This window comes from Sinocyclocheilus grahami, unplaced genomic scaffold (genome assembly GCF_001515645.1).
Source record: "Sinocyclocheilus grahami isolate Dianchi unplaced genomic scaffold, SAMN03320097.WGS_v1.1 scaffold220.1, whole genome shotgun sequence".
Taxonomy (NCBI): domain Eukaryota; kingdom Metazoa; phylum Chordata; class Actinopteri; order Cypriniformes; family Cyprinidae; genus Sinocyclocheilus; species Sinocyclocheilus grahami.
The window spans coordinates 342,213-369,156 of NW_015505399.1; the positions used below are offsets into that span (position 1 = coordinate 342,213).

At 38.7% G+C, this 26,944-nt stretch overlaps 1 protein-coding gene across 2 annotated transcripts in view; it reads left to right on the forward strand.

The window, feature by feature from the left end:
* Positions 1 to 26,944, forward strand: part of bmpr2b (bone morphogenetic protein receptor, type II b (serine/threonine kinase)) — a 73,641-nt gene that overhangs the window by 24,932 nt on the left and 21,765 nt on the right. The window contains exons 2-6 of one of the 2 annotated variants that reach the window (XM_016287266.1): positions 3,208 to 3,396; positions 4,006 to 4,176; positions 25,537 to 25,647; positions 25,751 to 25,842; positions 25,989 to 26,219. In XM_016287266.1, coding sequence (XP_016142752.1) covers positions 3,208 to 3,396; positions 4,006 to 4,176; positions 25,537 to 25,647; positions 25,751 to 25,842; positions 25,989 to 26,219 — 794 coding nt within the window. The remainder of the gene's footprint in view (positions 1 to 3,207; positions 3,397 to 4,005; positions 4,177 to 25,536; positions 25,648 to 25,750; positions 25,843 to 25,988; positions 26,220 to 26,944) is intronic. The other variant, XM_016287267.1, reaches the window with a different exon arrangement.

Consider the following 26,944-nt stretch of genomic DNA (forward strand, 5'->3'; position numbering starts at 1 on the left):
ACAAACAATGTTGATCTGCCGTGGTACAAGTCCTTGTGGAGATTGAAAGTATGCCATCTTCTCCTGTTCCGTTGTTGTCTCCTTTTTGTAGTTTTAAATAATGATTTGATATTTATTTGCCGCGGTCACGGCTATAATGCTTCTCCGACGAGCCGCTTCTTCTTCGGCTTTTGCCGTGGTACTGTGGGTTACACCAGCAACATGCCGTGGACACTGCTGACTAGCGGTTTGCATGTGTACTGCACGTTGACGCGGACAACGATGCAGAAGTATAAATGAAAACTGACGCATAGCCTACGGCGTAGGTCCGACACAGAAGTATAAATCAGCCTTTAGTGTCCTGCTGTTTTTCTCCAGCACTCGAACTCTAAGCCACTTACGGCCTGAAACGTTGCTTTGGAGCCAGCCAAAACGCTACAGTGTTTTCCTTCACCGTGTGTTGCTTTGTGATTGGATCTAAAGGCCCTGCTGTAGGCCGCTCTTGTTCCTCTGCACCCCTGTGTTGTGGGGTAGGCGTGCGGCTTCGCAGCCAAATTACAGGAAACTGTCGCGCCTAATGACCTGTCTCACTGACTCAAAAACAAAGACGGGGCCTAAAATAAACAATCAACATGAATGTGATATTACACCCCGGTCACTCTCTCGTAACTGCGCAAACAAAAGTGCTCAAAGAGGAAGAGGACGTGAGTGTCATCCATCTGGCTCAGCCCTCATTACCGTCAGTTGAGACGGGATCCTCCATCTTTACCCCGTAATTGGGAGGCATCTCATCCCTTTACGGCCCCCAGTGGAGCTCTGTGTTTTGTCTTGAAGAGGGGCTCACAAACTGAAACACATTTTTTTCCCCTCCAAGCCGCTGAGGGACCATTTTGCGCCTCAGTCTTGGGTCGAGCAGCCCTGTTTTAGATTAAGGATGGGTCGGTATAATGAGGAGTCCTGCAGCGCCAGGCATCCGCGGCTACGCCGAGGACACATTCATCCGTGCTCGCGCTGCCACTTGCTGGTGTGTGTGTGCGGCGGGATCCAAACAGGTTCAGCCGTTTCAGGCTTCGCTCCTGTAAAGGAGCAGACAAAGGCCTCCCCCAGGGATATACAGCGGCAATTCTCTCTCTCTCTGGACTCGGAGGGGACACGTATACCGGCGATGATGCTACCAGGGGGCTTTTCCCCCTCCCAGCTCACTTGTCTGAACGCTGTGAATACAATAGCCCAGATCTGTGACTTCACCAAGCCTGTTAAACGAGTGGCATTATGATTTTTCCCTCTCGGTAACTCAGACACTGGCCTGACAATTTGCATGACAGTGCTGGAGAGAGAGAGAGAGAGAGAGAGGATTAATTCATTGGATACAGTTGGGGTGAGCACGGGCCAGCTGCGGTGGAGATTGCGATCAGCCGACAGCAGAATTCAGCCCCGCTGGCTCTGCTCATGGAAATGAGGGCAGTCCCGTTAGCTTGGGCCCTTATCCGTCATCACGGTTTTGTGTTCTCTAAATACACGGCAGTGCTCAAAAGGTTCGTTTTCTGCACGTACGCTCAGCGCACTGTTTCCCCCCTCCTTTCCCTTGTTGTCATGACAGTGACTTACGGGAAGCTTTGTAATGGAGTTTTTTGGGTGGTGCGCATTGTGTACACGTAAGCGAATGTGTACGTGGTTGGATGGAGGAGCAGCAGGTGCCGTGGAGGCCCCAGGTTTTCTGTTGTTACGCTCCCAGCATAAAGCCGTCGGACCGTTTCAAATCCCCCCGCCCCTCCTATTGCGTCCGATTAATCAAGGTTTAGCTATCGATCAGATTTACGCGCCCACATTCAACCTGATTATCCTCCGCACAGAATGAACTCTTCAGCTTCCTTCAGGCAGGAAATGATTTAGTAGGACTGAAAAATGTCATGTAGGAGCACAGATTTCTGCATTGATTGTGAGGGAAATCTGTGTTAAAGATGAATGTACTGAGCTGAAAGTTTATTAAATTTACCAGAATATTTAATAAGTGATCATTTCAGTAGGCAGGGGATGTGTAAAACTTTGTTTAAAGGGTTACTCCACGTCAAAATGAAAATTGTGTCATTAATCACTTACCCCCATGTTGTTCGTCTTCGGAACACAATTTAAGATATTTTGGATGAAAACCGGGAGTCTTGTGACTGTCCCATTGACTGCCAAGTAAATTACACTGTCAAGACACTGACATGTCTTTATACTGAAAAGTATGAAAGACATCGTCAGAATAGTCCATCTGCCATCAGTGGTTAAATCTGAATTTCATGAAGCGACGAGAATACTTTTTGTACACAAAGAAAACAAAAATAACGACTTTATTCAACAATTCGTCTCCTCCGCGTCACCGTAGCGCCATTTTGGCGAGTATCCACTGAACGTAAACTGCGTATACTGTTCTACTTGTCTGTGTCAGCTGCACCACATGGATATGCTGTTTTCATTCAAATCAAAGCATAAATAAAAGTAGAAAACGTATCCGTGTTGTGTGACTGACACAGACAAGTAGAACAGTATACGCAGTTTATAAGATTGCATGTAACATGCATTTAGAAAATACATTTCATTGTGACTTAAAATATCTGTCTACATATGTGACCCTGTACCACAAAACCAGTCATAAGGGTCAATTTTTCGAACATACAACACATGAAAGCTGAATAAATAAGCTTTCCATTGATATATGGTTTGTTAGGATAGGACAATATTTGGCTGAGATACAACTATTTGAAAATCTGGAATCTGTGGGTGCAAAAAAAAATCAATATAATGAGAAAATCGCCTTTAAAGTTGTCCAAATGAAGTTTTTAGCAATGCATATTACTAATCAAAAATTTAGTTTTAATATATTTACAGTAGGAAATTTACAAAATATCTTCATGGAACATGATCTTTACTTAATATCCTAATGATTTTTGGCCTAAAAGAAAAATCTATAATTTTGACCCATGCAATGCATTTTTGGCTATTGCTACAAATATACCCCAGCGACTTAAGACTGGTTTTGTGGTCCAGGGTCACATATATATTAGACCCCAAGATGGCTGCTATGTGGCCTGACTTGTCTTAAAGGGACTGTTATAAGTAATGCTCACTTTGCTTTTCTGTAGTGTGTATGTAGGCCTACAGGAAGTGTTCCTGATGGATGTTGTGTGTTTTGTTAATAATCTCATCTCTTTTTTTTTTTTTTCTCATTTTGTGTCTCGGCAGCTGCTCAGAGTGAGGAGAGAGAGCGGGAGTGTGCTTTTAATGACCAGCACCAGCAGGTGGATGAGCAGAGTGTGGCTGCTGACTGGCACATCACCAGAGAAAATAACACCATCCTGTGCAGCAAGAGCAGCCGCTGCTACGGCCTGTGGGAGAAAACACACGACGGAGAGATCCGCCTGGTCAAACAAGGTCAGGATGAACTCAAACACTCAAAAACTTCTGCATATATACTTATGAGGACTGTCCATTGACTTCTGTTTTTCTTAAAGAGACAGTGCAACCATAAAATATGTTCAAAAGTTTGTTCAGCATTACCTCCGTGTTGTTTTAAAGTGTGCTACTATTATATGCTAAGCTTTTTACTCACTGAAAAAATGACAGCATACTGGTTTATAAGAACATGAGAACATCTCGACTAAACTATTCTTTTAAATTAAGCTAATAACTGCACTCTAACACAGATTAATAGGTTTGCATGATTGTGTTTTAGAACATTCAGTAAATTAAACAAAAATGTCTGATAATTTAGAAATCTTAATTAATAAAAGCTAAATTAGTATTCATGATTCATTCATTGTCATGTTAAATATAATATATATTATGCATTAATTCATTGTCATATTAAAATTCATAAATTTTCTATATATACTGTATATAGGATACGATATGAGGACTTTTTCACAAAATGCATACTTTAAAAATGCGCTTGCACATACACACACAAATGTTTTTCATCCCCACACATTCTTACAGACTTTGTATCTCATTCACTCAACCATCTGCATCCCTTCTTTGCAGGCTGTTGGACTTACATTGGCGACCAGCAGGACTGCCATGACGACCGTTGCGTGGTTACCACCACGCCATCACAGATCCAGAATGGCACCTACAGATTCTGTTGCTGCAGCACCAACATGTGCAACGTCAACTTCACAGAGAACTGGGTGCCCAGCCCTACCAGCACCACCCGTAAGTCCTACAATCACTAAACAGAGCGCTTCTTCATTTCTAGGTCACATCTGAAATCTCCATGTCTGCGTCTGAGAGTCAACGCCCGTATTAGATTTCTGTGACAGAGTAGAACTGGTCTTGCAGGATCCATTGTCATCAGTCTCACCACAAATCATGCTGATCTCTGTAACATTCTTGTTTAAGTATGTTTTATGTCAAATCATCAGATTACAGTGTTTGAGTCCACATCTATAATATACCGAAGGACTCTTTTAGATGATACTTGTCATATTGGCTAATTTCTACAGCTTCACTGTGAGTGCCAGTTTAATTACTGTAGTATTAGCACTGAAAAGGAAAAAGCTTGCTAAAATTAACTTGCACTGGAATGACTGACAGTAACATACTCAATTACTAACATTAGAGCACCTATGTGTGGGTGACTGTGATTTTACTGTTGAGAAACACATTAACGCTAACTGCGTTTAATGCAACCATGTCTGCAAATAAAGAACGTGGTGCATTATGGGATCGAGTGCTATTCTGGTTGAACTGATTGTATAAATCACACTGTGTGGATTGGACTCTGTTTTGCTCTCTTCTACTAACTACTGTATCGACTGTGCTCTGGAATGTTGGATAAGAAAACTCAATAGTCTAATAGTCATATTGACTTCTCTGTCGTCGATTGAAGGTCAGCATCCTCTCGTCCATGAGGTCACGGCTTTTAAAAATGAATGTCCACACATTGTTGGAAAGTAGCTCTCTGTTGTATTCCCAAGCATTTTTGAAATGCAAGTATATCTGTAAGTGTCTCTGTGTTTAGTTTTTAGAATTAGCACCTGGTCTATTTTCAACATCACAATCTGATCTGACTGTTGGCCTTTTTCAACATATCCCATGATTCCCAAGTCAGTAGGTTGCCAGCTATCATTCTTATTTGACAGAGTGTGCCTGTTCGGCCCATATCAGAGTTGTTTAGGGATCTAGTAACTGGTTTGAGTGTTAGTATGCTAATGGAGCGAGTTGATTTTGCAAATCATCAAGAATTTCCAAATGCTTTGCTTCTAATAATTTGTAAGGGTATAATGTAGGGCCCTGTGATTACCGCGATGTGGAAAACGTGGACGGAATCACGGAATCAGGTCATAAAAAAACAGAATTTATTGTATAACACAAATTTTGGGTGAATAAATAAAAAGTAGGTCAGTACACATAAATGAAAGTAGGATATGGACTGGTGTTTGTGAATATTCGCATATATACTATTTAAATAAGAATTGTGCATGTTCTGCGTGTCCCTGTGTGAATGAATGGTGCAGACGCACTGTTTCATTTACTACACACATACTGAAGTGCATGGCGTTTTCAGACTGCTGTCTCAAGTCTGAAAACATGAACATAATCTCCAGAGCTGAGTCACTTCAGTAGCATTTTACTCTTTCTTCATTTCTTTTTTAAGAAAATCTTTTGTCATATCATATATACAAACAGAAACGGGTCTTCACAGCAACCTGTCAAAATAAAAGTTCGGTTTAACTGGAAGAAACTGCGACAGAAATATATTATTTAATGTAATGATAGTAGTACTACTACTACTACAAAAAATGTAAGGAATATTTACCAGAAAATTATTTACTAGAATTTATTTACCAGAAAAAAATTTAAATGCACAACGCAGTATTTCAGGGAATTTTTTTTAATTTTTTTTATTTTATAGGGCCCTAATGATTTATCTTCCTTTGCCGTAAAAACCTAAGATGTTTTACTGTTCTTAAAGGGGTCATATGATGCAATTTCAAGTTTTCCTTTCACTTTGGAGTGTTACAAGCTCTTGGTGCATAAAGGAGATCTGTAAAGTTGCGAAGACTAAAGTCTCAAGTCCAAAGAGATATTCTTTATAAAAGTTAAGAGTCAGCCACACCTACCTAAAATGGCTCATTCTAACACGCCCCCACATATCTACGTCACTATGTGGAAATATTAACATAATGCTGCCCAAATGTGCACACAAAGAAAGAAGCGTGGTTTCAGGAACAGCAGTAGTGTTGAAGCAGCATTTCAGGGAGACGCTGTGTGATTCAGTGCGAAAGCAAAAGCACTTTATTTGGCCTTTTACACCAAATACACAAAATAATGATCTTTAAAATAACATCATATGACCCCTTTAACTTGGCCACTGGTCAAGCTAATCTTTTTTTTATTAATTTAGAGGTGTTTACAGAAGGGTGGACAACAATGTGGTTCATTTTCACTAGTCATTTTGCTTGTTCTACAGGGGTTTTGTACATTTTTCAGTTGGTCAGACTGAGAGACCTTGTGGCAAACTTGTTGAACTCTAGCTTGGCCAAAACTGGGAGACCAGTTTACTAGCCTAAACCAGCAAACTAACTTCTACATTGAAAAACCAGGAGTTGAATCTCCCAAAAAGCCAACTGGCTATTTGAAATTAGAAATCCAGACTTTATCTTCTGAGTTCATCTCGTTGAACATTGCAATTCCACCAATTTGTTTAAACTGTGAGTAGACCGTCTGGTCCTCCTGATAGTGTCCCTGGTTAATAAATACTGTGTGTTTTTCTAGAGTCCGGCACAGATAAACTCCCGCTTTCAACTAACCCATACAACCTTTCATTTCCCATCCTCGCTCTCCTAGAGCTGTCTAATGCCTTACCTCAGGACAAAACCCCAGCTTTACCTCTTTCTTTGTGCCCTCTCATTCTCTTGCTCACCCTCTCAGTTCTTTTTCTGCTTTTGTGTTGCTTTTGAGAGTGTATCTAAAGAGAGTGCCGGATGGCCCTGCTAAAAGGATAGAAATGAGTCACCACAAACGCAATCAAACAATACAGTGAAAAATAGAGTGAAATACGAAAAAAAAATCAATGGCTGTCAGACTTTGTAAGAGTGAGTTATTTGCATGCTGCTTCGCTTCTCAAACCTCTTTTCAGTGCACTTTTTTTTCCTGTTAGTCTCTTTTTCTCTTTCTCCCCTAGCACGACTTCTCAAGCGAAGAGCCTTGAGAAGTGCGTTTTGATTTGGGGAATAATGGAAAAATAAAAGGATTTCGGTTTATCAAAGCCATCGCTAATGAATGCATGTTTAAACTTTAAAGGCTTGACCTTGGAAATCAACTTTGCACAAAAACATTCAAATGAATCTGTCTCTAAAGACAAGATGAAAGGTTGAATGTATTAATGCAGGGGAGGGAGCTCCATGTTTGGTGCCATGCCTGCGTGAAGAGGCCACAGAGTTTGAGAACTAAACACTCTGTGTCGGCCAATCGTCTTTCTGCTTTCGAGTGTTACCGGGCAGAATGCCTGTGCACATGTGTTTTCTGCAACCTCAGACGGCACCGGACCGTTTGTGCCCTCACCTCCACCACAGAGCCGGTCAAACCCTATTTTTTTTCGTGTTACACTGTATAGCAGCAGGGTGCAAAGCGAGGCCATGCTCTACGCTTGGCCAAAACTGGGAGACCAGTTTACTAGCCTAAACCAGCAAACTAACTTCTACATTGAAAAACCAGGAGTTGAATGTCCCAAAAAGCCAACTGGCTATTTGAAATTAGAAATCCAGACTTTATCTTCTGAGTTCATCTCGTTGAACATTGCAATTCCACCAATTTGTTTAAACTGTGAGTAGACCGTCTGGTCCTCCTGATAGTGTCCCTGGTTTAGAGTCCGGCACAGATAAACTCCCGCTTTCAACTAACCCATACAACCTTTCATTTCCCATCCTCGCTCTCCTAGAGCTGTCTAATGCCTTACCTCAGGACAAAACCCCAGCTTTACCTCTTTCTTTGTGCCCTCTCATTCTCTTGCTCACCCTCTCAGTTCTTTTTCTGCTTTTGTGTTGCTTTTGAGAGTGTATCTAAAGAGAGTGCCGGATGGCCCTGCTAAAAGGATAGAAATGAGTCACCACAAACGCAATCAAACAATACAGTGAAAAATAGAGTGAAATACGAAAAAAAAAATCAATGGCTGTCAGACTTTGTAAGAGTGAGTTATTTGCATGCTGCTTCGCTTCTCAAACCTCTTTTCAGTGCACTTTTTTTTTGCTGTTAGTCTCTTTTTCTCTTTCTCCCCTAGCACGACTTCTCAAGCGAAGAGCCTTGAGAAGTGCGTTTTGATTTGGGGAATAATGGAAAAATAAAAGGTTTTAGGTTTCTCAAAGCCATCGCTAATGAATGCATGTTTAAACTTTAAAGGCTTGACCTTGGAAATCAACTTTGCACAAAAACATTCAAATGAATCTGTCTCTAAAGACAAGATGAAAGGTTGAATGTATTAATGCAGGGGAGGGAGCCCCATGTTTGGTGCCATGCCTGCGTGAAGAGGCCACAGAGTTTGAGAACTATACACTCTGTGTCGGCCAATCGTCTTTCTGCTTTCGAGTGTTACCGGGCAGAATGCCTGTGCACATGTGTCTTCTGCAACCTCAGATGGCACCGGACCGTTTGTGCCCTCACCTCCACCACAGAGCTGGTCAAACCCTATTTTTTTTCGTGTTACACTGTATAGCAGCAGGGTGCAAAGCGAGGCCATGCTCTATATCCAAACCCCGCCCAACCGCAGCTGTCTCTCACCGCTATCTACGCAGAGCAAGAGACACCAGACTGACATTATCAGCAGTCTGCAGCACATGTGAATAAAGTCTGCAGTCTTGTGCAAAATGTAGCACTTGCACGGACACTTGTCCACACATGCTCGCTGATGTGTTCCTCGTTGAGTGTGAGGCAGCTGACATCCTCACTTGTTATACAATCCATTTACCAATATTTTCACCCCTCCACCACACAGTTCCCGGCACCGGATGTGTTATTCAGTAAACGCATGGCTTTTTTATAGATAAGTGAAGTGCAGATTTGGAAATGTTCCCTCACCCCACTCTCCTACGTTGGAGAGCTGCTGTGGTGACTCATTTGTTTTTTGTTTTTTTATTTATGGCAGCTCTTAGAAAATGGGCACCACAAGATAAACACGCTTTTAAAGCAGGATTTCAACAGAAGGAGGATGTCATCCCAGAACCAAAGGCTGTGACAGGGGCAATTATTTCACTTTTAATCCGGTAGAGTAGCAGACGTGAAGATGTCCTCCGTTCGAACATATTCCCGGGAATGATGGTAATTGTGCGCGCAAGTGTCACGTTCCAAGAGGGGAATCTCTTTTGAATGCCACATGCTTTCCAACCTGTGAAATCTGCAGAGTGAGCAACAGTTTAGGAAGATTAGGGTGGCACGGTTTCTTTTATTTCTCTAACAAGAGCAGAAGGTGGAAAAACACAGATGTAGATGATGCTCACAGTTTACACACTATCAAACATGCTGTTCTGCTGCATCAGAGGCACATTGTTAGTGTTGGTTTCTGTGTGTGTGCACACCTGCTGACTGTGATGAGCGGTGAGGCAGTGGCGGAGCCCAGCTGTTCTGACATCAACACAATACACTCTAACTATCTCTGTGGGTCACATGGCTGAACTGTTTTAGCTTTTATGTTTGACATGCAGTATGTGATTTACAGCACAGACTTTCATGCAGGAAGATTTTACAAAGATTAAATGCTTTCCTATTAGTTTAAAAGCGTGTACTGTGAGAATATCCAGTTTTTTTTAATATTTTGGTTAGGTTGGTTTTTGCCAGTTTTTTTGTTTTTTTTTAAGATTTGCAATTTATTTATTTATTTTTTTTAAATGGTAGCTTCCCACGCTTCTGTTTGATGGGCCAAGTATTTATTTATTTATTTATTTAATATTTAAAAAAAAAAAAAATTCTCTGACCAATGAAGCATTTTCATCTGCATCCATCCATCTACCTATCTATCTATCGTTCTATTGTTCTATCCTTCTATCTATTGTTCTATCTATTGTTCCATTTTTCTGTCGTTCTTTCTATTATTCTATCATTCTATTCATGTTAATGAACATCAGTACAAAGACAAAATGCACAAAATCTCTATTATAGCAACATTGCTAAAGCAATTGCTGAATTATAGCATCATTTAATATGAGTCATGTCAAAATTAATATTTGAACCCCGCCTTTTCTCTTTTGAATGCCACATGCTTTCCAACCTGTGAAATCTGCAGAGTGAGCAACAGTTTAGGAAGATTAGGGTGGCACGGTTTCTTTTATTTCTCTAACAAGAGCAGAAGGTGGAAAAACACAGATGTAGATGATGCTCACAGTTTACACACTATCAAACATGCTGTTCTGCTGCATCAGAGGCACATTGTTAGTGTTGGTTTCTGTGTGTGTGCACACCTGCTGACTGTGATGAGCGGTGAGGCAGTGGCGGAGCCCAGCTGTTCTGACATCAACACAATACACTCTAACTATCTCTGTGGGTCACATGGCTGAACTGTTTTAGCTTTTATGTTTGACATGCAGTATGTGATTTACAGCACAGACTTTCATGCAGGAAGATTTTACAAAGATTAAATGCTTTCCTATTAGTTTAAAAGCGTGTACTGTGAGAATATCCAGTTTTTTTTTTATATTTTGGTTAGGTTGGTTTTTGCATGTTTTTTTGTTTTTTTTTAAGATTTGCAATTTATTTATTTATTTTTTTTAAATGGTAGCTTCCCACGCTTCTGTTTGATGGGCCAAGTATTTATTTATTTATTTATTTAATATTTAAAAAAAAAAATTATTCTCTGACCAATGAAGCATTTTCATCTGCATCCATCCATCTACCTATCTATCTATCGTTCTATTGTTCTATCCTTCTATCTATTGTTCCATTTTTCTGTCTTTCTTTCTATTATTCTATCATTCTATTCATGTTAATGAACATCAGTACAAAGACAAAATGCACAAAATCTCTATTATAGCAACATTGCTAAAGCAATTGCTGAATTATAGCATCATTTAATATGAGTCATGTCAAAATTAATATTTGAACCCCGCCTTTTCTTTGCTGAGTGAAGGATAAAAAAAAATTAAAAAATGCAAAATTCCTCAAATGCAAATCTGAAAGAGCCATTAGATTTTTATTTTTTAGTATTGGTAAATCCTATGGATTTTTTTTTTTTTTAGATGTTAGATATGAAGAGTTCATTTGCAAAAACCGTTAACTCAATAATCATGTTTTTTCATTGTGCATTCCAATTAATCTAAATCAAACTGCAGTTGGGTTATTTTGATTAGGTAAAAACAGCTAACTAACACAATAAAACACAATAAAAACATGATAACATAACAAAAGACCTGATTTTTTAAAAAATTTAGAGTTATCTGTTTTTTTTTTCAAATGAAGTCTTCATATATTCTTGTGGATTGTATCTGGAAAATACTTTGCATTCATTCACATCATCATACATTTAAAAAAAAAAAAGTCCTACATTTGCATCAGGCTTGGCGTGAATAGATTCAATGCAGAACAAAGTTTGCAAACTTCCATTGCATTTATTCAGCCTTTTGGCTTGGATTGGAACAGGGCTGTTGTTATCTGCAGAAGGAGCAGCAGCACACATCTGCTAGTCTCTGGCATTGTACTTCACTGATTTTGTAAGCTGTACACCTGCTCAGAAAATGTGCTTTCAGAGTCTCACAGAACATTCACTGCAAGCTTCATTTAGATGGATGGTGTGATCTCCCAGCTGAAGACTGTGAACAGAGTGGGAGAAGCCTCTGATCGATCAGGCATAGATTAACCTTGGCAGCTGTTTTAATTGCAGAGGGGGAATGATCTCCCAGACATACACACACACACCTCCTCTACCCCTCCTCTCTCCCTCCTTTCACACCTCCTCTCCCTTCCCCCCGGCCATAACTTAGTGAGTTTACACTTTATCCTCCTCTCTGCTGTTCTTCATGGTGACATGTATAATAGCTGCCTAAATCCAGTCCTTTCACACAAGGTTTCTATGCCGCTGTAGTTTATGATTTTCCTTTCCCCCTCTCATTGTTCTTGATAAAAAAAGCAGCCACACTCTGTTGTATATTATTTTGTAGCACTACCCCACAAGAGACTGTGTTCTGAAATGATTCTTCCACAGTTTAAGGCATGTTGCTAGCCTTACCACGTCCTTCCCAGAAATTATGTGGTAAGTTCCCAGCAACACGTAATTATTTTGTCCACTCTAAATGCAAAAATGCTGCAATACACAAAAAAGGCACAAAACAGGCAGGATATCAGGCCATGATTTATTTTAATATGTTCATGCAGAGTGGGATTTCATGGTGGGTGGGGCTATGCAGGCGTGACGCCGCTGTAATGAGAATTTAACTGTCAGTAAAATGTCAGTCTGTTACACTTTGTCCTAACCAGGCGCAATGAAAAGACAAATGACAAAATGCGATTTTAAAATATTTTTGTCCTAACCAGCCACAAGTGACAAGCTTTGATCGACAAGTGATAGACTAGTCCTTCACTATAATGTGAACCAGTTTTGTTATTGTTAACTAAAGCTAAAACTTTTTTATTATTTAAAATAAAAAATTTAATGAAAATATAAATATTAGATAAATTAACTTTTTTTAAAAAATCAATTAATATTAAATAATTTTAAGTACTAAAATGACTAAAACGGGAACTAAAAATAAATGAAAGCTAAATATTAATATAAAAAACAAAAAAATTAGACTGTTAGACAAAAGGTCAAAAATTTATGAAATTTCAACTAAAATAAGCCTGAAACTAATCAAACTGACAAAAACACATGAAAACTGTATTATGCTTAAACTGCCGTTCAAATGAAAACAAAATTGACAAAAGCACAAAAAAGGAATTACAATTTTAAAACATTTATTTTATAAATGGTAAAAAACCTAATTGAAAATATTAATAAATAATACTAATACTAACGCTGGTGTGAACAGACAGACAGATTATTTCTTGATTATCCAAAAATGGAAATTCTGTCATTAACTCACCCTCATGTCGTTCCAAACCTGTATGATTTTTTCTTCTGTGGAGCATAAAATAAGATATGAAAGTGATACAGATTTAGAATGGCATGAGGCTGAGTAAATGATGACAGACTTTTCATTTTGGGGTGAACTGTCCTTTTAAGATAAAATCAGAGCTTTTCATGGCTCATCCGATTAGAAATCCAATTTCAGAGCTTTTCTGCTTCATATGGGTCATTAGCGCATGTTTGTGTTCATTAGAGGTGCACATGAGTGTATGCTGAGGCAGATATCTCCATCATTGTTTGTTTGAGTGTGTTTGTGGCATGTTTGGAGTGTGAGCATGTGCGGACACGTGGGCGGCACACAGACTGTGCGGAGGTGAGACTAAATGGCCAAGTGCCTAGTGACAGGGCAGAAGATCTGCCAGCCATCACCTCAGGTTGCTGCTGCTGCTGGATTCGTGCCGTGTGACTTTGACAGTTGTTTTTTGTGTAGAAGACCATGTATTGAATATCTTCCCCTGGGACTAACAAATGAAGGGAATTAGTATTGAACTACTCTGCATGATGGAAAATTAAGGAGATAAAGTGTTCTGGATTTCGATCACTAAGATGCTTGTGAAGATTAGAAACGTACTCTGCGCAAGTGTGTAAATGTAGATGTAATAAGCAAAAATTAAGGCAAAAATTATTTTTAAAGGCAAAAATTCTGTCATCATTTACTCATCCTCATGTTGTTTTAAACCTGTACGAGTTTCTTTCTTCTGTTCAACATAAAAGAAGATATTTTGAAGAATGCTGGTAATCAAACACTTGATGGTCCTCATTGACTTCCATAGTATGTCTTTCCCTACTATGGAAGTCAATGGGGACCAACAACTGTTTGGTTCAACAATAATATTGTGAAATATTATTGCAATTTAAAATGTTTTGTATTTATATTTTAAAATATAATTTATTTCTGTGATGGTAAAGCTCAATTTTAGCATCGTTACTCCAGTCTTCAGTGTCACATGATCCTTCAGAAGTCATCTAATATGCTGATTTGCTGCTCAAGAAACATTTATTATTATTATGAGTGTTAAAAACATTTGGGATTCTTTGTTGAATAAAAATAAGAAAGAAAAAAAAGTAAAGAAAAAACTGCATTTATAGAAATACAAATCTTTTGTAACACTATAAAAGTCTGGGGAAAAAAGTACTGAAAAGTATTTATTTCTTTCCCAAAAAGAAAAAAACTAAATTTACCAAAGTTATAAAATCTGTTCAAATTGTTGTGTACATTATTTGGTTTAATAACATTTCAAATAAGCAAAAAAAATCTCACAGTGGTCTCTATTTAAAGTCTCCATTAAATTAATATATTTTTTTTATTCCTACAGTCACCATATTTCTGTTTCCTCCCTATTATAATGTCTCCTATAATGTTTTTATTCAGGTATAATGTAGCTACAGTATAAACATGTTGACAGTTTAGCTTTTGCTCAGCAAGTTTCTGTTGAAATTGTTACTCTGCTATGACCGTATTTGTCCTGACAGAGAAAACTGGCTATAGCCACACTGAGAATGCAGCACATACTTGTTTTGAGTTTTTGATTTGTATTCAGAAACGTTTCAGTGCGCAGTAACGTGTAAATTGAGTTTGTGTAGCTAGAAGTGGTTTTGATCACATTTCTGGCCTAGGAGAATGTGGAAAGCACACATGAAGAGGAGACGTGTCGACTGAACAGGAGGAGGTGTTCTCTTTATGTCACACTGATTCGGCTGGAGGAACGTGGCGGGTGGTGTAATTGATGGGACTGTTACGGAGGCAGTTGCCATGGCGCTGGGCTGAGACAGGCCGACTGTGTCTGATTCATGGCCGTGTCAGCACTCTCTCCACCGGGGACCCTAGATGTGCTGCTTCGTGACAGGGGTCACAGAGGTCAACAGATCTGGGGTCACAGGGTTCACGGTCACAGACGTGCAATCTGCTGTGAGAAACCTGAGCCCGGTGCTCACCCTGCACATCAGTCTACAGATGTCTAGACACTCAACAGACCCGTCTTCTGATCGAAATCAGGAACCGCTTTTAATTTGAGACCCCATGACCTGACAAGTGCAGTTTTTTTGTCCTGTGTTGGTGTATTTTCTATGATTTACCCATAAAGATTGGGCTGAAAAATAGGGCTTATTGGGCCTTTAGGAGCATTGTTGTCTTATTATTTTAATGATTCAGTCAAACGGTTTTAAAATGACATTCAAATGTATACTTTGACCGCTTTTGCCGTTGGCTTTTTGAAATTGTGATCCAATCTTCCTGACTTTCTGATACTAATGACCGTTAAAGAGTTAGGAGTTTTGAATTCTTGACATTTCAATACATCTATTATCTTATATCTAAAGAGCTCTCTGTCAAAATGAAACATTTTCCTCACTTACACCTAGATGTCATGGAAAACCTGACAATATCAGAGGATTTTACTTTAACTGTAACTTTTAGGCCTGGAAAAATCATGGAAATTAATGAAATCTTTTTTATACATTTCTATAGTGAATACAACATTTTCTAGTTATGCTTAACTCAAATATTTAATTGATTATATAATATTTATAATACATTTCTATGGTGAAAATACATGTTTCTAGGTATGTTTAAAGGGGTAATTCACTATTATATTTGCTAGAAAATCTCAGTCTGATTTAATTTTATTTGATCATATTTTATTTTATTTATGTGTCCTGTGTCTTCAGTCCAGGTGTGGCAGGTGCGCCTGCTGTAGCGAAAGCAGATCCTCCTGCAGCATAGTCAAAGAAACTGGGTTCCTCTCTCTCTTCCTCAAAACCTGGATTGTGGTTGCGGTGTTATGCTAGCATAATGTAAATCATAATGACCAACAAAAGGACCGTTCTCGGATCATCTTGAAATGTCTCCGCCTCCACCTCCACCGATGCAAAATCTGTGGCCAGCGCTGTAACTCACTTATGCAAACGAGTCTGTTTTTGTCACCATTTCTCTTTTTTTTATTGAAAATCCAGTCACTCTCCATGAGCTTATTTGTCAGAGTGGTGTGAATTGCAGTGGGCTCAGACGGCTGGGAATTATACAGCAGTCGCCATGAATAAAAAATGAATAAAGAGGAACACTGAATCAGTGGTGAGAGGATTAAAGCCATCCGTATGGAATGAGAAAGACCGACACAGAGAAGGAAAAAAGAAGGACAAGAAGTGAAAGTGGGAGAAAGGAGTAGGTTATCCACAGAGGAAATGCCTTTTTGACTCAGTCGCTGCCAAACTGCTATCTGCCGGAAAGCGCCTTCCTGATAGACAGAAAAGAGCATCAAAGAGCCTCTATACAGCTACTGTTACAAAGACAATAAAAGCCAAAAGTCAAACAGAAAAAACTCCATGTCACAGTGGAACTAGATATCCCTGTTATATTTGGAATCCTTCATCCCATTCATTTTGATGGTCGGCACACATTCCCGCTGGTTGTTTGCCAGTCAAAATGTAATTGTATCATCATATACCGTAATGTTCCCAGCCCACACTTTTGGCAGGTCAGGGATGCTCTAGATTTCTCAGTCTTGTTAGAGTAAATGTGTAGAAACTGTATCATTATTTGGATATTCAAGTGTTTGTTCTGATAATGATGTGAACTTCCATAGTACACCAGTGGTTTTCAACCTTTTCCATTCCAAGTCTCCCCATTGTCCACAAAAAATATTCAAAGGCCCATAACATTGAAAGCTTTTTTGTGATTTGATTTATACAGGTTAAAGATTTTTTTAAATAATCTGGAATCAGTTTCTACATTATAAAATATTTTAGAGCTTAGAACAATATATATTAATATTAAAAATGCCCACTGAGTTTTATTTTAATTAACATGAGATTTCCAGCTCTAGAAATCACACGTTTAAAATGAATCTAAAACATAGGTTTTCCAAAACCCTGTTTTTTTCCCCAAAAAATACGATAAAATAATGATAATAATAAATAAATTCAATTAAATTTAAATATTAAATGGCTAATACATTGTTGAGGCACTGAATTAAGATTTTTTTTAAATCTTGATTTTTGTTTGAGAACTACTGTGTTGCAGTGTTGTGTCATGTAGTGATGATGGACTTGATTTGAGTTAACATATTTATTTCTAGAGATGCACCGATCGATCGGCCAGGGATCAGAATCGGCCAATTTTCCTCATGATCGGCCCGGATCGGTGATCGGCCGGTCAGTCTCACTTCTTTCAAATTTCGAGCCGATCCGTAGTGCTTGTATTGCGCATTATTTTAGTCATTCCCACAGGTTTCGCGCTTATACCAAACGCACGCGCACCACCACTGATCTATATTAGTGGAGCGCACAATCCGCGCTCAGTCTCAAACAGCTTGTGAGCCACAAATACCAAAATGAGTGGCTAACTGCGCTAAAACGTTCAAATACATACAAAATTATGTCAAAATGTCCGTTTTGGCGAGTATCCAGTTAAACACAGTCAGTTTTGGAACGTTAAATAGTTGAGAAAGAGAGCGCATGTTGTGTAACAGTATATTGGGCCCGTGGATAAACTCTTAAAGGGACCGCAGTCCGATATTCCTGCTGCTGTCTGTCATGTTAATCAAAGAACAAAAGACAAAGAAAATAATTTTCTGCTCTTGACTGAATACGTTTTATAACTTAAATGGTAAGCATTAATCTGTATTTACACTGGATGTGTTATTTTACATTTGATTACTTTAATTTCAGTGGTATTTCTTAACTGAAAAACTTAGTTTCATAGCTCTCTTTATTCTATTGCATTTATTTGAGCTGTTTGCAATTTTGTTTATTTGTTCTTATTTTATTACTGACTTTTTACTTGTGTTTGTTTATTAAAATAAAACTTTGCGTTGAAGAAAAGTAGATTTTTGTTTGTATATGCTGTCAATTATAGTTCTTAGAAAGAAAAGAAGAACTATAAAAAATCGGTATCGGCAGATTGCACTAACAAAAAAATCGGAATCGGACAAGAAAATTGCAATCGGTGCATCTCTATTTATTTCGCTTACGAGTAGAACCACCGGTTTATTTCTGCTTCCTGTGATTTTTATGCGACGTGTATCAGCTTTAAGAGAATTGATTGTTGGTGACTAATAGGAAACAAGAACATTTTAAGGATGATCTTGTTTGTGAAACCCCATACTGATTGCAGGTGGAGCACTTTTCTGTTTGATTCTGGTGTGTTTGTTTGTATTGGGGTTTTCTCACAGATAATCTATTGCCTGGCTTTGTCCCATAAATCATCTTTTGTGTACTGTGGTCAATGCTTTTACTCTTTCAGGTGTAAATCTCTGCGAAACAGCCATGCAGACTCTCGGCAGTGTATCTGTCATCTGCCATCTTCATATTGCTCTGTGAAATCCGTTTCGTTTTTTGCTGTACAAGAGCTCCTGCTGATATTTTGTCTGTCTCTTTTGTCATCTCACTCTCTCTCTCTGTCTTTTCTCTCCCTCTTTCAGTTTTCGTGCTTTATTGCTATGACAAATCACCAGGCCCAGATGAAATCCTTTCTTTTTCACATTTTCTGCATCGATTTTGAGGAAAAATCTGTGGAATGGATTAGGTATAATGTGTTAAACTGAACTAACACGCGAGTGCCACGGCCCATTGTAGACACTATGTACTAGAGTACTATGCTTTTATTGATATGTGAAAGCACAATTAAATTAGCCATAATGTTTAATAAATAATGACTCAATAGGCAAAGGATGTGTATAACTTTTGTGAATGGCATTCCAAATCTGCGGAAGTCTGTGGGCATGGATTCATAGCTTAGAACACTTTATTGAGTTGATATCCCTAAGGAGAAAATGAATGGGGCAAAATCTTCCGGACTGCTGAAAAACTGGCCGGTCATTGTTGTGCTGTAATGCAGATAGAGCAAATGAAGAAGTCTGTCCATTCTTGAAGCTGTGCTCTGAGTTGTGCCGTCAAACTGATAGCCAGCAGTTTGTGTGTACGTGTGTGTCTGTAAGAATTAAATTCCACAACAGCATGTGCCAAAAACGCTGTAGTTGTGCTTGTGCTCGCCAGATTGAGTCCATCATTTTATTGTGCTGATGAGCTGTCTGCCAGCGGAGCTGTGAGCGAACAAGCATCTGCTCATTTCCCTTAATTAATTTATTCATTAGCTTTGCCTCTTTTAACCTTAACCTTTACACAGTGAATGGCAAGAGTTTTGGGGGGTTGGTGGCGAATGAGTTTGCTTGGTGAAACTCTAGTCAAATAACAGTGCAGGTAATAGAGTCTGATAAAGGCTATTAATATGTAGTGAAATTAGGACTGTAAAAATGTCAGGTTTTCGTACATGATTAACGTGGCCAAAAGAATGCTAACGATATTGCAATATCTAAAAACAAAAATCAGTCAAATTCATCTTTAACTTTATTTTGTGTTTTGTCTTTTTTGGTGTTGTGAGGCAGAGAGAGTTTTTGTTACCATAACTGTAGAGAAATGTACAAAATGAACTGTTAATTGGCTGTTCCTGCAGATTCTTGCATGCCATTTGTATTGTATTGTTTGTCGTATTTGTGTGCTCTATCACTGATGGGACTTTTGAAGTAACTGAAATAATTTGGTGAAGTGATATGGAACTATAATGCGGTCGACAGACCAGGAACTGCTTCATAGCTGAGTGTTTCCTGGTAAATAACTGCACACTTTAGAACATTCATCAACCAATCAGAATCAAGCGTTCAGCAGCCTGTGGTATGAATTTATTTAAATCGCAGCCTTTGTGATTTGATAATTGCATGTTTTATTTTGATTAATCGTGCAGCCCTTATAACAATATTTCATTTTTAAAGGGGTCATGAAATGCCTTTGTTTTTTTATTTTGTACTGTTCTCTGAGGTCCACTTATAATGTTATCAAGATTTTAGCATCAAAAAACATCATAATTTCGAAATAATAGGTTATTTTTTGTATTCTGAACCCTCTGTTTGAATAGGCGTGGCGGATTGTAGACTCGGAAGTAAACAACCACTGTTATGATTGGCTAACAGTTGTGTTGTGTATGTTTGACAGCCTACATCCTTCACAGATGGACGCTTCAGTTATTTAGGTTTAAAATGCATAAATACTCATATCAAACGATCTGTTTAACAGACAGTGTCAAAGTAACAAAAACAGTTACTCTCGTGTATTGAAACATTACTGTCGAATCCAATATAGTTTGCACAACATTGTCTTTTAGTTTCAATCTTTCTGAAAATCCTGCGTCAAATCATGTCTTGTTTGTGAACAAATCCGTAGTAAAATAAAGTGAACAAAGGACTAAGCATCTTGTTGTCTTCAGAGCCATCTTTATCGCTTGGTCTCTGCATAGACCTGCGTTCTCCTCTTGTTATTTACACTATGATTGTGAATCGGTGGGCGGGGCTAAACAGGCAGCGATGTAGAAGCAGGCGTTATCTTCTTCTGCGGAGGCGGTGTTTAGCCACACTGTTACATCAGAGAGTGAAATATTCCACAAGCTGTCGTTTTGGCAGACTGGCTTTACTATAAGCTGTTTTTAGACTAAGGAGAAAGTTTTGAGTTCTGAAACTTACAGGATGATTTTATAGCACAATGACCTCTTATATGTCAAAAGATCAAGGGAATTTTTGTTTCTCATGACCCCTTTAAATATCAGTGTTATTGTCTATATCAGTATATTGTGACATCTGTATGCAGTGTGAATTTTTGCCAGTCTCTGAAAAGCCAGTTTTTTTTTTGGTGTGTTACTGTGCAATTGCTATGGCTTTCTGGGTTGTTGCTAGGTGGTTTTTGGGGTGTGTGGCTCAATTCAGAAAAGCCCATCTCCATTTAAGTCGCAATTATATTCTGGCCCATAGCTATGCCTTGGATCGGAAGTTAATAGTGGTTAAATGCAGATTGCAGTTATGTTGTATTTGTCTGGCACATGCTGATGTATTTTGTCGGGCTCCCGCACTCTCTTCCCCACCATCCAACTCTGAAAGCTGAATGTAGGCCAGAGAATTCCCATTGAGTGGCTTTTGTTGTCCTCGCTGGTGGGGGGATTCAGGTAGTGATGTTAAGCCCTGTTGTGGTAATGGCAGCATGAAAGTCTGCCCGCTCATGAATGACTCCCATTAGAGTTTCCCTGGTGTCTCTGAGCCGGCAGTCTTTGAAATTCTCCCACACAGGCTTTGTATTATGGATGGGCTGCATATCTATGATGTTACTGCCTGTCTGTTGGAAAGACCCTGTGTGGTACCCATAATCATATTCATAACATGAGACGCATGTTCCTCAGGAGAAAAATGATTTATCATTCAGTGCTTTTAAAATCAGTTTTGCAGGTGTCTCACACAGATTAGTCTTGATTTAAAGTATAGCCTATGTCCCTCTTCCTTATGAATTTTAATGTAAGAGTTTTGTTTTGCACTTTGCACAAACTGATCCTTATTGACTATATGTAGTTCTGTATTAGAAAACCATTAAATAAATAGTTCATCCAAAAATGAAAATTGTCATAATTTACTAACATCAAATATGGTCAATAGAAGCTCAACCGTGCTTGATGTGTGGGATCCAATAATGTTTGTCTCCGTTCATCAAAATATAGTTTTGTGTGTGTGTGTGTGTGTGTGTGTGTGTGTGTGTGTGTGTGTAGCAGAAGAAAGAAAATCAAACTTGATGAGACAAGTAAATGATGAAAGTTTTTAGGTTAATTATCCATTTAAAGTTTGTCAACTTTTAAAAAAAATTATCCTGAAGTTTCTAATTACATCAGAGCCATAGGGGGAGGGACTTTCTCACTCTACAGAGCATTTGATTGGACAAAAATCAGTGTAGTGCAGGATGAGTCATCAGTATTTTTGTTCTGTTCTGTTGTGATGTTAATTTTAATGTATCTGTTAAATCCTAATATTGTCAATGTTAGGGAATATGCTAGCATATAGCTAGATGACTTCAAAGCTAATACACATGGACTAAAACCAAACAGTTTTGATTTGATAGGGCTTAGTAGTTTTTGCTGCTTTTCCTCTGTGTGTGTTTTTAACCTTTAACTTTAAAAGCATCTCAGCGCAGTGTCTTTACTCTAATACAGCACTGACACAAATAGACAATAGATAAAAATTTAAGCAAGACATATTTATTGCAGGCAGGTTGTGACTGCGCACGGTTGCCAGGCATTATGAGTGGGAGATGGTTATTTCGCAGAAGAGATCTGGTTACCCAGGGAAACTGCATCTGTCCTGATGCTCGGTCTGAGAGATTGTGAAGGACCGGAGATCGGCTCGTGATGTGATGACAAACATGAGGCTACAGAGAGAAATGAAGTGCATTATTCCATGTGTCTCCATGAAGGACATAACATGACTAGAGAAAAATGTAACTTGACAACAAACTCCTATGGATCATGGGAGGGAGTTAATCAATGTGTTAAAGGGGGTCATATGATGCTGCTAAAAAGAACATTATTTTGTGTATTTGGTGTAATGAAATTTTTTATGTGGTTTAAGGTTCAAAAAACACATTATTTTCCACATTGTTCATTATTGTTTCTCCTCTATGCCCCGCCTTTCTGAAACGCATCGATTTTTACAAAGCTCATCGTTCTGAAAAGCGAGGTGGGCTCTGATTGGCCAGCTATCCAGTGCATTGTGATTGGCCGAATACCTCAAGCGTGTGACGGAAATGTTATGCCCCTTACCATATTGTGATGCTGTGTCCCGGATGATGACTTATACTGTCTTTTTACGCGTTGCGTTGCATCGCGCCGCGTAAACATAAAACCATGTCTGCATTTGTGATCGGAGAAATGACAAACAACAAGCACTACTCTACACTGCTCAAAACTCGGGTTTGAATCATCAGTGGCAAGTGTGTCTACTCTCACAGAATCAGGAAACAGTCCTCCATAAAATGCGCTGCACACATCTCAATTTTTGGGTTGAAGTGTTCTGGAACAGTGTTGTAAAAACAACTTAACCACTGATTTCTAGTCGTGTCCTCTTTCGGAAGGCCAAACAAAGTAGTTTCACTTTCGCAACGAAACACACAATGTCGTCACAACATGGCGGTGGCGGTGGCAGCAAAAATAAAGTTACGCCGCCTTTCTTTGCGTGAACATTTGGGCGGTGTTATGCAAATCTTCCCACATCGTGACTTAGATATGTGAGGGCGTGTTTAAACGAGCCGTTTTAGGAGGGCGTGAACCAGTCTTAACTTTTATAAAGAATATCTCTTTGGGTTTGAGACTTTAGTCTTTGCAACTTTATGGATCTTATCTATTCACAAACAGCTTGTAACACTCCAAAGATAAAAGGAAAACTTGAAATCGCATCATATGACCCATTATAAAACTCTCTCATGGCAGTACCACAGTACAGTGAAGATATCAGATGGTGTTTGTTGTTTATTATACGGTTATTTTATGTTATGTGGATCATAGTCGTGCTTGGTAATGAAACATAAAAATACTTTTTGGCATATATTGTGATACAGAATGACTGGCGTATACCATGGTATTTTATGGTAATTTCAAAGAATGCAATAGTATAACCCTTCTACGTTTCCATGATTCTGTAATATTTCCTACATACAGAATATGAAACATGGAGATGTGAGAAAAGAAGGAGAGCTCTCGTAATGGACAGGGAGCTGGAGGGAGACATACAGGAAGTATAACAGGATTGTTTGTAGAGTGTTGAAGAGGGAGGCACACTCAGACATCCTGCCTCCAAGCTAAATGCCGCCGGCTCCAAGACGTGTAAACAGTGTCTATGCATATGTGAGATTGAGAGTGTTTTTTTTTTCTTCTTCTGTCGATATCTATAAATGCCTGTTTTATCCTCTGAGCATTAAATGAGTGTGGCTAAATACGAGTGTGTGTGAGAGATTAGTTTCCAGGAGCGAACACGAGCATGCAGTCTGACTGCTGTGGATTAAATCTCATATTTATTGATCTGTCTTGAGAAACTCAAACCTTTTTGGGCTGTGTGATAGTGTAACACTGCAGGTCTGTTGCCTTTCTAGCTGCTGCAGTGGACCTGGGAGGGTCCTGCAGCTCAGAAATACAGGCAGAAGTGTAGATTTGCATCTATGTTGTGTTTTCCCATACATCCGCATTCATTGCCTTGAAGATAAACACAGATAAATTCCACATTTCCTGCATGCATCAGTTCACAAATTCATTTAAATACTTAAGCATGCACAATATTTTAAACTCGATTTCTCGTAATCATCATCTCATAGCAGTTGTGTGAGTGGGTTTGATTTTGAAGCACTGTCCTACCATTTTAAGTGTTTGTTCTCTTTCTCTCGGCTTGAAACTGAAGTCCATAGCTGTGGTTTTATCATCCCCACTCATCTTTCTCTCTCTTTAGCTCTTTTTGTATGAGAGTGGCTTTCTTGCCTCGAAGCTCTCACTCTTGAATGCAAGGACATGTCTGTGTCTGAAGCAGAGTGAAAAAATGGAGAAAGTGAAAAGAATCAAAAGCTGAAGAAAGCTAGCGCTGAGTTTAATTGGATTTTGGAGGCTGTTTGGCTTTGTATGGCTCACGTACATGACAGACCAGAACGATTTCAATCATTTTGATAGTTTCCTTAAACAGAAGTTAGTAGGATTTCTTTTGGTGAGTGGACTTTTAGATTTGAACAGAAACTGGTGGGCACATTTGCATGGACAGAAATCGCATCGCAAGGGCAGATATTCGTGAATTTTTGGAATTTTTCAGATTCAATACATGTAAAGCTTTGTTAAAGTCATACAAAAATATTTTCTGCTTGTCCCTTACTCAATTCCTATGGGCAGCAATAGACCTACTGCTCATCAAGATGACATTTTAATAGCATAATTCACATCAGCAATAAAATCTGACAGCAATGATATCAAAAATGCTGATTATTTAGCTCAAATCATGCAAAATCAAATGTATTATCATTCTTGTCCAGCTAAAAAAAAACAACAGACATCTGTTTTATCAAAGAGATTATTGGCTCTTTTAACTGGAAGGCGGGACTTCTGTTCCTCTAGCTACCATAATGAGCGTGGACCCATTTTATACAAACTATACAGTATTTATTTATTAGTCATTTTAAATTGTGCCTATGTTGTTATGTGATTTGTGTTGTTATTTGTGACTATGTTTGTTTTTATGTAATTTTATTATGATATTGTGGGCAACCTGGTGTTATATTAAACTGTGCTATATAGATAAACAAACAAACAAACAGTACCGATCAAAAGTTTCAGGAATAAATTAGACTTAAAAATATATTAAAATAGAAAACAGTTATTTTAAATTGTAATAACATTTCACATTTCTGCCTTGAAACCCTCTAGAATATCTTGCTTCCTTAACTTTAATTGTAACTGCATTTCTGTACAGTATATGATTTTTGTTTGTTATTAATTTATTTTGTGGCAATTTAACAGCGTGTTGATTCTTTATTCAACATGCAAATTCAAAAGCTAAAATGAGCTTAAATGCAATGATTGAATGTCTAACATGCCTCTCTTTCTCTTTCTCCTTCTCTCTTCCCTCTTTCTCCAGAAGAGCAGCAGCCTTTACATAGGGATGAGGCCATCTTCATTGCCCTCGCGTCTGTCTCTATTGTGGCGGTCTTGATCGTGGCGCTGTTCTTCGGCTATCGCATGATGATGGGTGAGATGCAGTACTCTTTACTGATTGGCTATTTGGAAAAGGAAGGTCACGTCATATTGCTACAGTGTTGTGATACATTGTGTGCAAACTGTGTTTATTACAGGTGAGTGTAAACAGGGTCTGCACAATATGGACATGATAGAGGCCGCACCGTCAGAACCGTCTCTGGATTTAGACAGTTTAAAGCTCCTGGAAGTGAGTTAATCTCTTCTAGCTGCCACCAAATATGTGCTCATTATCATATTTTGATTTTGAATTGTATTGTAATGAACTTGAACCATCTGTATTTGTTTATCATGTTATGTCTGCTACAGTTCACACCTGAATAATTTTTCATGCAGTTGATTGGTCGAGGACGCTACGGTTCTGTCTACAAAGGATCACTGGATGAACGGCCAGTCGCCGTAAAGGTTTTTACCTATGCCAACCGGCAGAACTTCGTGAATGAGCGCTCCATCTACCGAATCCCTCTTCTGGAGCATGAGAACATTGCTCGTTTTATTGTTGGCGATGAGCGTCTCACGACAGATGGGCGGATGGAGTACCTGCTGGTTATGGAGTACTACCCTCATGTAAGTATTGATCTGGTACAAGCCTTCTTTTCTCTCATCTTTAAAGTTGTATATAACACAGCTCTGGTGCCTGCTTGCCCTGCTCGGTGTAGTTTTCTTCTGTCCTTTATTCCTCGTCTCTTTGTTTTATTAGTTTCTCCTGACTATTTCTGTCAAAGTCTGGAGTGGAATCGAATGTCTTGCCGCTATCTGGTCAGGTATTTTTATCCATGATTAAGATGGATTTCCAGCAGGCAGCAGGAGAAGGTTGACTTGGATGTCAGCTTTGTGTTTTAGTTGTGCCTGTTCATCTTTCTCTCTCTGTCTGACTGACTGGCTCCTATTGTTTTCATTCACTTATTCTGTATCCATCTGCCATTGCAGTCAGAGAAGGTGTTTTTCTGTCCATTTTAAATACAGAGATTAATTCACAAAACTGCTGCAGCACTTTTGCATTTCAGCACAAATTTCTCTGTTGTATTCACTAACTACCTGCAATCCAGTGCAGCACTAAATGTGCTGAAATTATGTGCTGCAGGGATGACGTATTTTTGGAGGCCAATTTGGAAGTTAGCATCCCTCAACAAAAAAAGCAATAGGATTTTTCCATTGGCTTTTGGATTATTGCAGAAAATAAGCTCTGTGACCAACAAAAGTTAATTGTGATAATCTTCACACATGAGCTCAACTATGAATTTTGAAGCCTAAATACCATTGCAAAATACAATACAAAGTAAAAAGCTTAA